A 17,210-nucleotide genomic window follows, 5' to 3' on the forward strand; every position below is an offset into this window, starting at 1 on the left:
CCGCATTTTTCTAGAAGGGCAGCTTTCTCCCTTTGAAAACATTTCAAAGGATGTTGAGCTCTATGGCATCAGCTTCAGTGGTGCTTTCAGCTGGGCCTACTACACATGAGCTGTTGGACAAGGGGAGGTCCCCATCAACGCTCAAAGTATACGTGGTGGTGGCAGCGTTCGCAGAATCGACGCACGGCCAGTCACTGGGAAGACATGAGTTGGTCATCCGCTTCCTTAGAGGAGCTAGAAGGATGAACCGGCCGCGCCACCCGTCGGTTCCTATGTGGGATTTTTCATTGGTCCTCGGGGCCCTGAAAGCCTTTCCATTTGAACCACTAGACACCGTGGGGTTGAAATATCTATCACTGAAAACCGTCTTTCTGACTGCACTGTCGTCAGTAAAACGTGTGGGGGACCTGCACACGCTGTCTGTTAGCGCGTCGTGTCTTGAGTTCAGGCCAAATGACTCTAAAGTCATCCTCAGACCTAGACATGGCTATGTTCCTAAAATGAAGGGCACTCCATTCAGAGCGCAAGTTATTTCGCTGTCAGCTCTGCCAGCATCTGACAGCGAAAGTGATGTGAATCTCCTTTGTCCTGTCAGGGCACTGATATTTTACATTACGCGCTCCGCCTCCTTCAGGCGTTCAGAACAGCTTTTTTGTTTCGTTTGGTGGGCGCACCAAGGGTCTCGCCTCCTCGAAACAGAGCCTGTCCAGATGGATAGTGGACGCTATAGCGCCCGCTTACGCGTCAAAAAGTCTGCAATGCCCTCTGGGCATCAGGGCTCATTCCACGAGAGGATTGGCCTCGTCGTTGGCATGGTCCAGTGGGATTTCTATCCATGACATATGTGTAGCGGCGGGCTGGAGCTCCCCGTCTACCTTTGTCAGGTTTTATAACCTAGAAGTTCCTGCCTTGCAGGCTAAACTGTTGTCAGTGTGAAGGAGAGGTGTATTCTGCCAAGATCATCCTGCGCAGATCACTCTCACGTGATTCTGCTCTTCTGGTTGAGCTGCACTAGTAGGGTATGTGCCATGTGCCTATACAGACCGACACGCCGCTCAGTATTCCCTATGTGTGCTTATGTACAAGTACAAACTTATTTTTCCACTTATGGGGTTCCCCTGAACGTTCGGGGTCTCATGGTGGATGCTTGGCGCGCACGGCGTTGACAAAGTGTTCCCGTAGTGTAAGCTAGACTTACGCAATACGAGAGCACCTCTCGTAAGAGAACGATACTCAGTTACTGACGTAACCTCGGTTCTCTCTAGAGAGGGAACGAGTATTGCATAACCGGCCGTGCTCGCGCCACGAGCGACTTCGCTTCAGTCGACAAAAAACCAGGGAAGTCAGCCTACAGCCCTATGTTTATACGCTAAGCCACGCCCATTCTGGCGGGCTGTGACGCTAAGAAGGCGCGGGCGCCCTTCATTGGGCGTGACATCACGCCGGGCACACTGGTAGGCTGCAGCAGTTGCCCGCAGGGCAGCCAATGAGCACGCGAGATGGCCTGCTCTAGGTATGCTAGCTGCTGCACTGCGCTGACAATGAATACAAAATTAAGGATCATTTTTTGGCTTCAATATCTCGAGAAGATTAATCTTTCCCGTAGCGTTAGCTAAACTTATGCAATACTCGTTCACTCTCTAGAGAGAACCGAGGTTACGTCAGTAACCGAGTATCGTTTGATCAAGTATGAAGTACAAAAGGGAATGAATGCATAAATTCTTAGCAAAATATTCCTAACCATAGTAAACACTTTATCTCATTTGTTTTCAATGTAGGGCTGTCAATTTAACATATTCATTTTATACAATGTATTATTTATAAAATAGATGTACCAAACCACACTTGACGCAGACAGGACAAAATGAGTGAGAAGCCGGTCACACAGGACGTGCTGTTTGTCTTAGGAAACAGCTAAATGGAGTGCAAATGAAAGAAACACCCAGACCTGAAGTTTTTAACTTGATGCAATCTCTTAAAAAACAAGCAGCTCATGGCATGAGAAGCTGAAAACACCATCAAAACTGGCCAAATAAGTCCTTCTAATGCATGTCTTCATAGACCAACTATTACAAAATAATAAAGATGTAAAATATATCCTGAACAGATTTATAAGGGACACGACTGACAAACTCAACTGCATAATGGATTACCGCTAGCTGTTGGCCAGTGATGGGTTTTCTAAATACAACAAACAACATTGACTTCTAAAGTCGCTTTTTTTTTTTTTTATGTCTATTCAATGCTTTGGTTGTCTGCAAAAAAATAAATAAAAATAAAATAATAATTTGCAGAAAAAATTGGTAGATGCGATTCATTTGATTTATAACCATCTCATGTAATCAATTTAGTTTCAATTATTAATCAACTGCCCTAGTTTTATGCTAAATGGGAGAATCATTTTAATGAAAACATAAAAGCAAGAAAGAGATCTGGTGTACAGGTCTCAGGACCGGTGACATACTTGGCTTAAGAAACGTTACACCCACAAGTATTTATAAAAATATATTTCACAAAGTAGGAAACAATTCATGGATATCTTAGATTACAATACAGAGATTAGCTAATTAAACATACAAGTGTATGAGCATTAAAGCACAGTAGAAAATATGATTTGCATGAAAGACTATTTTATATATACTGTCCGTCCAAGAGAATCGCATCGATACAAACAGAGTATGCACGCAGCTCCAGTGCCAGATCCCAATGTGCAATAGCTAACGTGCATAGACAAAACCTATCACTTCAAAGAAAAGCTAAGAGAATCAGCAATGACTCTATGTACATATTTTTTCTTTTTGCTCTAATATCATACAGTGCAGCACATTACGCATGTCTGTGTCTGTATTTCATACTCAGCGGTTTCTGACTTTTGATTTCAAAAATGGCAGGGGTCAAATATAAACATGAACTAGATGATTTCAGCTATTGTGCTTAGAATGATCACTGATATCACTGTATATAGTATGTGAATATACACATGCATACACACACACACACACACACACATATATATATATATATATATATATATATATATATATATATATATATATATACACACACACACACACACACACACAGTATCAATAAACTATTGAATTGTCTTTCCTGGTCAAGAACAAATCCTCTGTGGATTTCACAGTTCAGTGTAGTTAACGAATCTCACTATGTGTATTTCAGTACAGAAATTCAGTTCGGCTTTTAAAAAACAGTGATGCAGCAGAATGAAACAAAGCTGAAGAGGAAAAGCTGGAAACTTTAAATTAAAAAGTTAATAAAAATAACAATTTCACTTATAAATAAAATAAAATAAAAAATACAAATATACTCAAACCTGTAGCACAAAATAGACGACTGGCGATGAATATTTATATATTTATATAAAACATACACAAGAATGAAGAAACTGCTCAATGTCCCAAAAAACATTGGAATACGACTGTATTTAATGCTTGCTTTTGTAAAACGAAGGCCTCATTGTTCCCACAATTCTCTTGTTGTCCTCAACTCAAGTCTTACACACTCTAATCATCTTTGAGTGTGAATCACACTTAAAGCATATGGATACAAAGGGTTGTATAAAGCAAGCCTCAAGGCTTTTCCAGTTTACTCAAGAAATCTGGCCAAGTAGTATCAAAGGGTCGAATCTTATCTCAGCAGGCAGATCCTAAAGCCAGTGTGAAGTATTTTCATTGCGCTCGCATTTGTTAAATCACAAATACATTCATAAGTAATGTAGACAATATATTGCTATTTAGTTTACCTTCTTTTTAAAAGTTCCTTTTTCTGATTGGCTAAATGACGTCAAGAGATCTGTTGTCGCTGGGGAGCAGTGTCATGTTGAGGCCTCTGAGTCCTGTTTCTCCTGCCACAGTGGGCTACAGGGTGTCCAAATTGTCCTCTTTCCATCAAGTCTTTTCAAGCGACTACCAAGAATCAAAGTTCTGATACCTCTGGTGGTCACAGTGAACAACAAATACCCAAAATACTGCTAGACACTCAGTGACGTTAATCTAAACTCACACTCCACAAGAATCATTGACCTCCTACTATAGACACTGTTAAGTTCTGACGTTACGATGCACGCTGATGTGGTAGATGACTAATGCTATTAGGTCTCGCTAAGAAGTTTTTTTTTTAAAGCCCTACATAAGCCCCCCCCCCCCCCCCCCCCCTTTTTAACAGCAGTGTCTAACATCCCCGTAGCATAATACACAGGTTATGTTGATGAAAGCGAAAAGTCCGTAGTACTTGGAGGTCAAGTCTCTTTGTCACTCTCGCCCACGGAATAGAGCTCGCCCAGTCTTCTGAAGCGCGGCCCCCACTCTCTAAGGTAGTCATAGTTTTGGTCCGAGTCCGAAGAGGCCGTTTCGAGGGAACTCAGGGAGCCCGCAATAGAGCCCCTGCCCTCATAGCCGTAGATTTGAATGGAGTCATATGGTGGAGCCGTGGGATCGTTGTCTGCCTCGTGAAGCCGTACGTTGATGAATTCATCTACGTCTACTCCGTTCGGACCCGAGTGCTGACCTTGTCTGGGCATGAACTGTAGGTCAGGCTTGATGTCCTTCCTGGGCAGATAGCCGTTGATGCCATCTGGGTTTTGCAGGGTGGCAATGTCAAAGGCCTCCGTGTCCTCCTCCCCGCCTCCCTCGTCATCATAACGGATGATGTTCTCCCTCACGTCCTCGTCGTCTTTGATGATTAGAGGCTCGTTCTTGTGTCTCCTCAATGTCACAAACAAGACCACGATAACTGAAAGGGACAAGAACATCCACTTAGTGATCTCTACCTTTGCCTTGTGCAGTTATTATTTTACCAAGAGCTTCAGATTTTACGTGCAAACCACAAAGTGAATTTTTAAATTAAAAAATAAGTAAGGAATAAAAGAGGCAGCTGAAATGACCTACCGAGAAGTAGAATTATACAAGCTAGAATAGCAATCAGAGCTCCCATGCTGAGACCAATGGGTAGAACAAAAGCCTCGACGTTACACGACTGCACAATGCCTTCCCTGCTGCAGCCGCACACCCGGATAGTTAAAGTGTTCGTGCTGCTCATTGGAGGCTCTCCGTCGTCAGACACGATGATGGGCAGGAGGTACGTCTCCTGTTTTTGACGCCGAAAGGAATCGTGCTTGGCAAGAACGCTGATTGAGTTATCTAGGGAGAGATAAAGTTTGGCTGTGATGTATGAAATCAAAGACAATCCATGGAAGTAAATGGTAGGGAAATGACAGACTATTAAATTTACAAGACAAGGTCAATTCTAGAAATAAATAAACAGATGGATATAAATAGCTTAATATCTGCTGTCAACCTATTGCAAAGGCTAGGGGAGCAGTGAAAGTGTATCAGGAAGGCAGACAAAGAAACCGAGCAAAGTACTGGAGCCTGGGCTGGTGCTTCTTTTCTGAAGTTGTAACTTCATTATCTGCCCCCTCATACCTCAGCGCATATGTTGAAGCTCTCCAGTGTCTCAAGGAGCTCCTTCAGTTGATACTGTACAACATCTATGTAAAAGCCTTCAGTTTTTATTTCAAGAAAGAAAAGAAAATCAGCTACTGAGTGAAAGGTTTAGATAATAGCTCAGACGGATACAACACAATAACCAAGTTATGGAAAAAGCTTTATCATTTAATAGAGTCTTGGGAGCAACCAAGGCAATGTTAATGTATGTATTTATTTATTGCTTCTCATGAGGGTGAACAACTGGAAGTTCATCATTTAAAACTACAGAATGAAAGGACATCAAGTAACTCACTGGAACAAATATTGATAAACTGAACAGGGTCGGAATTTAATTTCCGCTCATAAACATGCTAATGAAAAATGTAAATATGGCTTTCTTTTTGTTTCCCTGAGATCACAAAGCAATTATCTGCAAATGCTGTGAGATGATTTATCAATGTAATTAAAGTTCCATATTTTTTTTTTGTCATTATTTGTGAAGAACATTGTCCTGAACTAATGTATTTTATTTCTCTATAGAATATTCACTGATATGCAGTCCTTCCTTATTAATTGCTATTATTATCTGACTATATTTTAACGTGCCTACGCAGTTATGGTCAAATTAAATCTTCTTAGGTTTAAGTAGATTCAAGCATTTCATACTAGTCAAATTTATAGCAAAATGAAGACTAATGTAATATTCTGACAGTATATGGGCACTATTAAGTTGTGCTCGAGTCTTCAATCTCTTTTTTCAGGGCACAATAACCTGAAGCACAAATTTTAAGGTCACGATAACTACTGGTAGTTCCCAGCTCACATCGGCCTCTCCATGTCACCATCCACTGCAATTACAGTTATCATCACAAACAAACCTCCTCAGCTCAGCTCCTGAGGTCTGCTTCAGACAACCTGCCTGGTGTGTGCAGGTGGGAACCATCAAAGACCGCATGTGTGCCTCTGTGATGAGCATATCTAGATCATTGCACACGATCTTTGAGACGAGACTTCAGGATGGATAATCATGCAATTAACTGCTACTGAAAAAAAAATTACCCATAATTGTATGGTAAGTTCCCTGTACACAGGGAAAATATGATTTATAATGTTATGACTAAAAGAGAATGTGACTTAATTCAAGTGTGTAAAGTCCAGACTTTACCTCAGAAGGTATGTAGAGCATAGCTAGAAAAATAAATGTAAATGTACAGTATCTAAAAACCTTATGTATGTACAGTATTTTTGGCAACAAGGAAGAGATATCGTGGGAAAAAATAGTGTCTATTTTTTTTTTATTTAAATTTCATTCTTCAAAATGTCTTCTTTTGTGTTCCACATAAAAAAGAAAGGCATACAGGTTTGGAATGACAGTGAGTGAGTAAATTATGACAATATTTTTATTTTTGAGTGAACTTTCCTTTTAAGGGACTCTAACAATACACAAAGTTGTGCTTTTTAATCATGAATCGAAAGTAACAACATATACTGTGATGAAAAGAAACAGGATACAGCACGAATTTGGACATGTTGTCAAATTGCTGCACAAGTTTTGATGCCAAGTGCGATCAAACACACATGCACACTCATACACTCACATTCGCGCACAGAAAAAGAGATGAGAAAGCGGCCTTAGTGCACCAGACGCCTCGGGCTGTGCATCAAAGCCTGGTGTCCTTACAGAGCTTTCTCCTGTCTCTGTGATGGAGTGGCCATCTTTAACCTGAACTCACTCAGGCTGACTCATAATACATGCTGCCTCTCAAGATATCACTGAGATTGTCACTAATGACATTCCGCCTGTCTGCTTCATCTTACAATTCTCAAGGTCTGTCTTTGTCTTAGTCCATTGTTCAACGCTTTTCCTATCATTGGTTTCATCTTTGTTTTTTTTTTCTTTTTTGCTTGTAACATTTATATTACAGTTGTTTTCTGTGGATTCCTTGTTCATTCTAATAACAGACATAACATATTTACTACAATTTATTATAATAAATTATAATTTTAACATTACAATGTCATATTTATTAAGCGTTACTTAAATTATTATTATTAATAATAATAATGTTTATTTCATATCAGTCTATTCTTAAAACGATGTTGTCTATATACATTGTATCATTGCACATAAATAAACAGCAGAATATATATATATATATATATATATATATATATATATATATATATATATATATATATATATATATATATATATATATATATATATTCTGCTGTTTATTTATGTGCAATGATACAATCATTGCACATAAATAAATGTGACCGGCCAAATATATATATATGTTAACATAAAATTATTGGCTTTGTATATTAATGTACGTATAATAAATCACAATTTCCATAACAAAATTGAAATAGAAAATGAGCCTAGTGCTAATAGCTGTGTTGTTCTTAAAATTCTTAAATTTCGATTTTAAACCCCTTTCCTTTGAAAAACAACCAGAAACCATAGTTTTAAGTATAAAATTGTTTAAAATTAATTTTTAAACTTTTTTTCTCGAGGTGTTTTTTGTACAATTGACTATATGTATAATAATAATAATAATAATAATAATAATAATAATAATAATAATAATAATAATAATAATAATAATAATAATAATAATAATAATTTGATTTCTTTACATTCACATTTATCTATGTCTATGTATTTATCTACATACACTATGGAGATCCACAGTATATTTTCTTTTGACACTCTTTCTTACTTTCATATTAACTCAAAACATGACTGTCCCTTGGAAGGCAAAGCTCTTTTGATGTAACGTCTGATCTGTCTGGTTCAAAAATATCACGTTTTCTCTTTTTGGTGAGCAGCCAAAACAACAGCTCCTTCAACGGTCAGCCATAAGACCACATGCCAAATGGAACTAGATCAATACAGTTCTCTCTTAAGTCTTCGAAAGCATAGTGCAATACTAGGTTGTGCCGTGAGAACAGCAGGAGCACAGTGTGAAAAGGAAGGTCGGATAGGTTATACAATAAAGAAAGAAAAAAATCAATGTATTTAGCAAACAAATTTAGAACCATCTGCTGCACAGCCTCAACTTTGAGTAAGTCACCCTACATCGAGTTGCATCGCCAAACCTCGGCTTGGATTCCGTTCATTTGCTTTCTTTCAAAATGCACTGGGGAGTACAAAATAGCTGATGTCCAGACAATTGTACATCTGCTAACTTTTGGGTACACTAATTCCACCAGATTTCCCCTTCAAACGCACGCCTCCGGACTGCACTTGACACACAATGTTTGCTCTTGCAGATGTCTCTCTCTCTGAGAAAAAAAAAAAAAAATTAATTGTGGCTTTTAAAGGAGTCTGGTAAAATTTAAATGTCAGTTTAAATCGCAGCTCAGCATGGAAACGGTCATTTAAAGAAACATTGCTCCTTGTCAGTCTGACCTCTCAGACCACCAATGCCCCCCCCCCCCCCCCTCATAATTATTATTATTTCCCCACCCCGCTCTCTTTCAAATCAAGTAAAGTCAAGTCACCTTTATTTATATAGCACTTTATACAATACAAATTATACACATATAATAAACACATAATAATAAACACTAAAATAATAGAATCAATGATGCAATATTCTCCAAAAATTAGACAAATATAAATCCACAAAGACAACAGTGTCATTATTCAGCTCAAGTCAGTTCAGTGTTAATTCTAACTCAGGCTCAATGGTAAAACATGCCTGTGGCGACATTTGTGAAAAAAAATGTGGCACATTCGCAAAACCTCAAAAGTGAAAAGTCCAGTGATTGGAATTTTATCCCAAACAGATGAACGAGATTATGTTGGTTAATGTACCTATCGTGGCAATTTGGGAATGAAATGTCCGTTGAGTGCAGTTAATGCTCCATTGCATTTAAAAAAAAATATTTGCCACCTTCACTAAATCTGACCAATAGCGTTAAAGGAAATGTGAGATAAAAAACACATTTGGTGAAACACCCATGCCATTTTACCCAGTGGTGGACAGTAACAAAGTTTTTGTAAATTTTTATTTAGGGATACTTTTACTTATACTTCATTACATTCCAAAGTATGATATTGTCCTTTTTACTCCACTAAATTTCATTAAAAAAACGGGGTAGGTTTTAGATCAAAACTAAAAATAACAATAAAATAACGCAAATTAATGGCCATACATCTTCCCTTCTACTATAGCAGTTTCAAATGATGAACACTTGTATGTTTGCAACGCGTGCTTCTTAAAATGCTAGTACATTTTGCCCTATGTGACGTCTGATTTTATAATTTATATTGATATTTCTCAACACAATGATGGGGATTTTCCTCAAATGTTTTAGTTTGAAACCATTTGTTCACCATTATGGTGATCAGTGTTCCATTTGGTTGGGCACTTGGAACTTAATTTATATTATTGTAATTATCTTTATTAATGATGCAGCAATTGCAACAATAAATCAGCTGTTTGGTTTCAAAGGAAAGGAAGTAATACATAGGTGACCTACAGCTTCTAACGAAATCAGTCTAGTCTATTTTTCATGTGAAAAAAGATAAACACATTGTGAAACTTTAATTGGGTTGATACAATCTCTCTATACTTCTGACAATATCATGTAATTGACCAATGTTGAGTCACACACAGACTTCAACATTCAGCATGCAAAACACAACAATTGTAACAATTACATTTTATTTATAATTATTTAGTTACTAGAACTCTCATGTAAGTGAACTATTACCAATCATTTGTCAGTACAACATATTATTCCTATTTCACTTTACTTTGTTTTTTTAACCCTTCGGAGTCTTGGGCTATTTTGGCCGTTTTTGAGTACTTTTATTTTTTTAAAATTTTGCAACATAAAAAAATGTTTACCATACCAATGTTTGGTATAATTTTTTTCAGCACAACATCACCTATATGATCAGACAATTAGTTTTTCACTTTGATGTACTCTATCAACATACTGGACCCAAAATCACACAAAAAACACAAAATCCGAATAGAAAAATTATAGCTTTTCTACTACAAAAAACACATACATGCTCAATGAAGCATTTTAAAAGGTTTAAAATGTAAACACAAGTTGTAAATGTCAACATATACAGGTACAATTCAGATATAATCAACCTATATACAAAAAAAATATGATTTACAAAAAAAAAGCGTGTGTAGCCATAGGCTTTTTTTCTTTCTTTTTAGCTCAGCCACTTTTTAAAAAATGTTGTGCACACAATTATTCAGAGAGCTATATTTAAGGCCTTGCATTCCCAGAGTATGAGGGTTCGCAAATAGTGCAAATACAACATAAAAAATTTAAAATTGAGATAAAATTAAACTATATGCAGCAAAAAGCAGGTGTGGCAATAGGCGTTTTTCTTTTCTTTTTTGCTTAGAAACTCTACAAAACAATTCATGTACAATTACACAGATATCTACATTACAGGGATTTCATTCCTTGAGTAAGAGGGGTTCCTCAATAGTACAAATATACCATACAATAGGTAAAATGAACATAAAATCAAATTATACATACAACTATTTGCAGCAAATATCAGGTGTTTTTTATTTTTATTTTTTATCTGTGCCTCTCCTCAAAACAGTTTAGCTAAATCTACTCCTAAACTACTCCTAAACTACCTAAACTATCTACACTACTCCTAAACTACTCTCAAAATCTACTCAAACTCTTCCAAAAACTAGCAATAATCTCTCTCTATATATATAACGTATATATGTCTATCTTTATCAACTCCGTAAATCCTCTGCCTTTCAATTTTGCGTCTTAGCTCAGTTGGCTCCTCCTCCATTCCCTAAAATGTGCAGCCTGAATAGCAGAGTCAGCAGATTCACAAATTTTTCTCCGTTTTGTTTTATGACAAAAACCGACGAAGTTATTAGAATAAATGCAACGCCTGTCGCATCCCATCTTGCGTTCTTTTACGAACGCGTCAGTATTTTTTTATATAAAGTTTAAATGATCATATCTCCGTTTTTACTTGGTCCATCAACACAAAACAAAAAGTAAAATAGAATTTCAAGCCAGCACTTTCGACAGAAGTGGACGGCAGCGCTCAACGTGACTTTGTTTTTATGCTTCGACGTCTTAAACTGGTCATGTAACTTGATCACGCCGGCGTGATCGGCGACCCCGAAGAGTTAAGGCAATCGGTTTGCATGCTTTTTTTAAGTCTAACTAATTAGATTGTACAGTGTACAGAAGACAACTGTGCCATTAGTTTGAGTTAGTTCAATATCGATATTTCACAATTCATCAATTACAGTCATATATTGTCTTACCTAAATTGTTTTTGATGGTGAAATTGGGATTGTTAAGCACCTCTAGGCGGTAGTGGAAAGTGTGTCCCTGGGAAGGATTGTCTTTGTCCACAGCGCTGATGGTCTGAATCACCTGTGGACACAGACACGCAGAGAGCGACCGGCCATCCATTACTCCACTTTTGACACACATTTGGGGCCAGACATTGACAGCAGACAACACAGATGAAAAATCAGTCTCATTCACTCATAAAAGTAGAGACCCTAAGCTTAGGGGCGCGGCTTTGGCAGCCCACTTTTCTGTGCCAAGTCCATCTATATATCTGCCACCCCGTTCAAGACAAGTTATTTTTCTTCATGATCAACAGCTCCCTGAAAAGCAGGACCCCGCCGTCATCATTCCGGTCATTCTTTTCCGCACATGGATGGAGAATGTTCTCACGGTGAGTGTGTTAGAAGGCGGAGGATGAGGAAGTACATACTAATACTGTTAGTTACAGACACTGCATGTCGGCTAGAGCGATGCAGGCTCTGACTGGCCCTGAATGGATCTGATTGTTTTCGTTTTCTGCAGTGGGAGAGAGTAGCTAAAAAGGGCCACCCAGGTGTCACTTACTTCTCTCTCTTAAATCAATAGGCTATAATTTACCGTGGCTGACCGTTATGTAGGAGCTTTTGAGAGGGAGGCTCTTACCTGTCCAGGTTTGCCATTCTCACAGAGAAAGGCTTCGTACTCGGTGGCGAACTCAGGGGCGTTGTCATTTATGTCCAGCACTTTGATTGCCACTATGGCTCTGGAAATCTGGCTGTGGTTTCCTAATACAAAAAGAGATAAGCTATTAAAGCAATGAAAACAGAAGTACAGTGGCCAAATATAGAAGGGAGCTATTGCAAATCCCAGGTAAATAAAATGACCCATTTACTGCATTTCCATTCTCTTTCTGCCTCACACCAATTTCTTTCTCTCTCTATCTCCCCCCCTCTCAGCCCCCCCCCCCCCCCCCCATCCTCTGGGTTGATGGGGAGACAGATGAGACGCATCATCCGTTTGAGCTTTAGACATTATCAAGTATGCAAAACAGGATTACGATGGAGAAAAAAAAACACATTCAAAGTGCTTTTGAAATCCCCTGTACAGGTGCATGTTTTATACATGAAGGTTAAAAAAATGAATATTAATAAAACGGTGGCAGATGAAGTCTAGAAGACAATAAAGGGCAATTTAATTAGATTAACTTTTCATTGGAATTATTCATTGGCAGTAATTTACAGTCCCTTTTGAGGACCCATGTAAATGATTGTATTTAATTAGGGTTGCAACCACTGACTTTTAAAGCAATTATCTATTCGTTTGGCTTTAGCACATGGCAATTCAGGGCATACTGCTGTAATGTGTGACACTTAGAACAGCACACAGCATTTGAAATGCATTTGAGCTGTCCATTAATTTCCCTCATTGATTGCCCTTTAAGAAAAAAAAATTGAGCCTAGAACAGACGTTTCAACATAATGCAATAGCGCAGACTCATATTCATAGCCATGCTGTGTGGATATTTCTGTTCAATTATGTTTCACCATGCAAAGGCATCAGCCAAAAAAAAAATCCAGATTTGTTGGTCATCGTGTTAAAACATCGAAAAAGACAAACATTTTTCAAACAGCCCTTAAATAATTCAGTTTATTCTACTCTTTGAGCTCTTAGACATCTTAAGTTAATTGTATATGACAACATCAGTATTTTTTTCCTCCTCCAGGGGAAATTTTTTGGCTCCTATATCCAAATAATGTAGCTGTACATGCCAATCAAATTGAATCTCGAGGTTTATGGATGGCTTGTGCAGTGTTTATTTCTGGTCCACAGCTTGTGTTTAATAAGTTCTTTATCCAGTCAACAGATGTTCTTTTATCTGTTATGTACAGCAAACAGCTCTGGCATGAGTAGAAATTACTCATTAGATGTCCATGAATTGACTGCTGTGCTGTTTAATTCAGTAAAATCTCAATATCTTCAGCTTTTGAGAGGGAACTTTTACACCTTAAAATCTGTTGATGGTAAATTAATACCTGAGGTGTTAGGAAAAGCTTTATTTTACATTGGCTCTTATGGTTCATTTAAAGTTAGAATCCAGGTTTTGGTCTTTTGATCTTAGTGCCTTTTGAGATGTTGAATATATACAAGCATGTGTTTCTCTATTGTAAATCTTATGACATAATAAAAAAAAGGTGTTAATTGTGATGTGAAATGTCTCTTTTCTCTTTGATGTGATGATCTCTTTGCACATTACTGTAATGATCTCTTTGATATTGTTATACAGGCATTCTGAAACACAAAACATTTATTGTTTCAATCAAGAAGATAAAAACAGGGAAAATTAACTTACGAACTTCAGCGGCTGTCACGGTGATATTGTGCCACATATCCGTCTCTCTATCCAGAGGTTTAGCTAATGTGATCTTCCCATCATCAACATTAATGTTAAATTGCCTCTCTAAATCTGTGTGTCTATCGATAAAATACCTGTAGAAGGAAAACAGAGAGAGAACAAAACAACATCTCTTAGTATATGAGGTAAAATGACCCCAATATTTTGGTAAAATCATTTAATTAAATATTAAAGTCAGGGGCAAACAAACCAATACAAATGCACACAAATGATGATATTAAAATACATTTTAGCATCATGTTTTTAAAATGTCATGAATATCACAAATCAATTTATTGTTTTCTGAAGATATGTCTTTTTGTCATGCTTACAAAAAAATAAATAAAAACAATTCTGAGATTTCACTCAGAAATGTATGGCATATTCACTGTCAACCCTGTTCATATGCACCTACAATTTACTAATCTCTGAATCATCTAGGGGATGTCTATTTGGGCATTTTCTCAAAAACAGACAACGTGGGGTATAACTGTCAAGAAAGCCCTAGTGGATGAAGAAAGGGTTGTAAAATAAATAAATAGAAATAATTCATTGGTCTGGATAGTGAACGTGAGGAAAATGTTCAGCCGTGGTAAAGATCCAGAGACTGAGGGTGAAAGTCCAGGAGGAGTGCTCTACTGCTGTGCAGGCAGCCAGACAGGATTCCCACCTGGGATCAGTCTCCAGGAGGCTGAGTGGATTTCAGTCAGGCTCTGACAGCTCCACGTACCACTGAGAGACAGACCCTGAAATGTTCTGCTAGGTGTCAATCAAACTGACAAAGTTGCTGTGGGGGATGGAGTGAAAAAAAAAATTTAAATCTGTAATTAATTCTTCCTTGGATTTTTTTTAGGGCATAAAGAAAAAAAATAAACATTTCTTCAGGGTTATCCTAAGTATGTAGCTCGGATTTTGATATGCTGCATGTACAATGTTTGTATCTCATTATTTTGTTACAATGTGAGACATCTAAAAAAAAAAAAAAAAAGTTTACAGTCCGATCAAAATGTCTTGTTTTTATTTTAGGAAATTAATTTATTCACTTAATTTATTTAAATTAGAATTGATTCGTTAAATATTTTTGTGTGTGTGTGTGTTGAGTAAAATCAGTTAAGACATTACTACATTAAGCTTTTATGTTATTTTACAGGATATACCCTAAGAGCCAAACCATATATTACATGTTCATATAATTAATTATAGCAAAAACAGCATTTAATTGCAAGTCACGCCACAAAATTATAACATAAAGTGCATGTTGTTGAATAGTATTGCTCAGGAGCTCTACTTCCTAATGTAATTATACTGTAACCTGAAGTGTGATCATTTTATGACATTACGCAAATGAAAATGGCAAAAGAGAGAAAGAATGATGAATGAAAAAAATGTGACTTTTTAATATATTTAAAATGGCATCACAAACTTTTTTACACACACACACACACACACACACACACACACACACACACACACACACACACACACACACACACACACACACACACACACACACACACACACACACACACACACACACACACACACACACACACACACACACACACACACACACACACACACACACACACACACACACACACTCTATCTCACACACTATCACACATATATATATATATATATATATATATATATATATATATATATATGTGTGTGTGTGTGTGTGTGTGTGTGTGTGTGTGTGTGTGTGTGTGTGTGTGTGTGTGTGTGTGTAAGTACACACAGTATATATACATATATATGTATATAAAATATATTCGTTTTTACAAAAAAAAAAAAAAAAATGTTCTCCAGTGCTTTTTAGTTATTATGTAGAGTAAAATAGTAATTACGGGGAGTTTGACAGAAGCACGATTTATTCTACTGTAAATGTTTTTCAGTAGGCTGCACTCTGTAAATGGGCAGTAACCAAATCAAATGAATCTGCTTCCTCTATACAAGTAAAGCGTACATCAATATAACACAATTGCCATCAAGAGCAGTCACACCATGTGCTAGCATATGCTAGATATCAGGTGCCACAACAAGATCTGGAGCCAGAGGGACTTCTGTCAGAGAAGGTTAAAATATCCCCACTGATTACACCCACACTTCTTTTGACAGATAGACAATATTTGTAACAATGCTAATTTGAACTTGGACACAGCTTGGCAAAATTCCATGCATGCCAGTTTCACAATAGCAAGATAAATCCTGTAAGGTTATAAAGAGAGAGAGAGAGAGAGAGAGAGAGAGAGAGAGAGAGAGAGAGAGAGAGAGAGAGAGAGAGAGAGAGAGAGAGAGAGAGAGAGAGAGAGAGAGAGAGAGAGAGAGAGAGAGAGAGAGAGAGAGAGAGAGAGAGAGAGAGAGAGAGAGAGAGAGAGAGAGAGAGAGAGAGAGAGAGAGATGGGGTAGGCATTGGTGGTCTGAGAGGTCAGACTGATGCGGAGAAATGTTTATTTAAATGACTGTTTCCATGCCGAGCTGCGATTTAAACTGACATTTTAATTTTACCAGAGTCCTTTAAAAGCCACAATTACAGTTATTTTATTTTTTCACCTTGATTGCTCATTTCACCTTGATTGCTTCTATTGATGTGACATCCACACTGATGTTCTTTGAGTTGAGGTACAGTATAGTTATGTCTCTATGAAATTTGCCATGGGCATATTTGGTAGATAAAGTCAGTCATCCTTTTTCATCTGGATTTATATTTACAAAGTGGCTTTTACCTTTTAAAATTAGTTTAACCCTTCTGGTCCACATTGTAAGACACGCAACTTTACCACTTTATGGTTCAAAATTCAGAAAAAAGTCAACAACAAAAATAATTTTATCACATTAGAAAAGATCTTTTAATGCTTAAGTGGACCTTGTCATGTAGAGCTTAACACAATCTACTCAATGGCCTCAGGATAGAAGTAATTCATCTTCCAAATAACACAAATGCATCAATACGAAAAGCCTGAATGTCAGACCAATGGGTGCACAAATGCGAATGACAGCTAGGAAAATGAATTCCAACCCAAGAAGGCAAAAAAAAAAAAAAAATTACAACCTTGGGAACAGCA

General features: G+C 37.4%; 1 protein-coding gene across 1 annotated transcript in view; it reads right to left on the minus strand.

Moving 5' to 3' along the window:
• Nucleotides 1–3,064: 3,064 nt before the first annotated feature.
• Nucleotides 3,065–17,210, minus strand: part of cdh8 (cadherin 8) — a 96,360-nt gene continuing 82,214 nt past the window's right edge. The window contains exons 8-12 of the mRNA XM_077229268.1: nucleotides 14,101–14,237; nucleotides 12,414–12,535; nucleotides 11,741–11,852; nucleotides 4,911–5,162; nucleotides 3,065–4,755 (exon numbers count right to left, since the gene is read on the minus strand). Of these exons, the coding sequence (XP_077085383.1) occupies nucleotides 4,262–4,755; nucleotides 4,911–5,162; nucleotides 11,741–11,852; nucleotides 12,414–12,535; nucleotides 14,101–14,237 (1,117 nt within the window). The 3' untranslated portion in view covers nucleotides 3,065–4,261. The remainder of the gene's footprint in view (nucleotides 4,756–4,910; nucleotides 5,163–11,740; nucleotides 11,853–12,413; nucleotides 12,536–14,100; nucleotides 14,238–17,210) is intronic.

The sequence above is a fragment of the Siphateles boraxobius genome, unplaced genomic scaffold (genome assembly GCF_051911475.1).
Source record: "Siphateles boraxobius isolate OS27281-9 unplaced genomic scaffold, OSU_SipBor_1 130, whole genome shotgun sequence".
Lineage (NCBI taxonomy): Eukaryota > Metazoa > Chordata > Actinopteri > Cypriniformes > Leuciscidae > Siphateles > Siphateles boraxobius.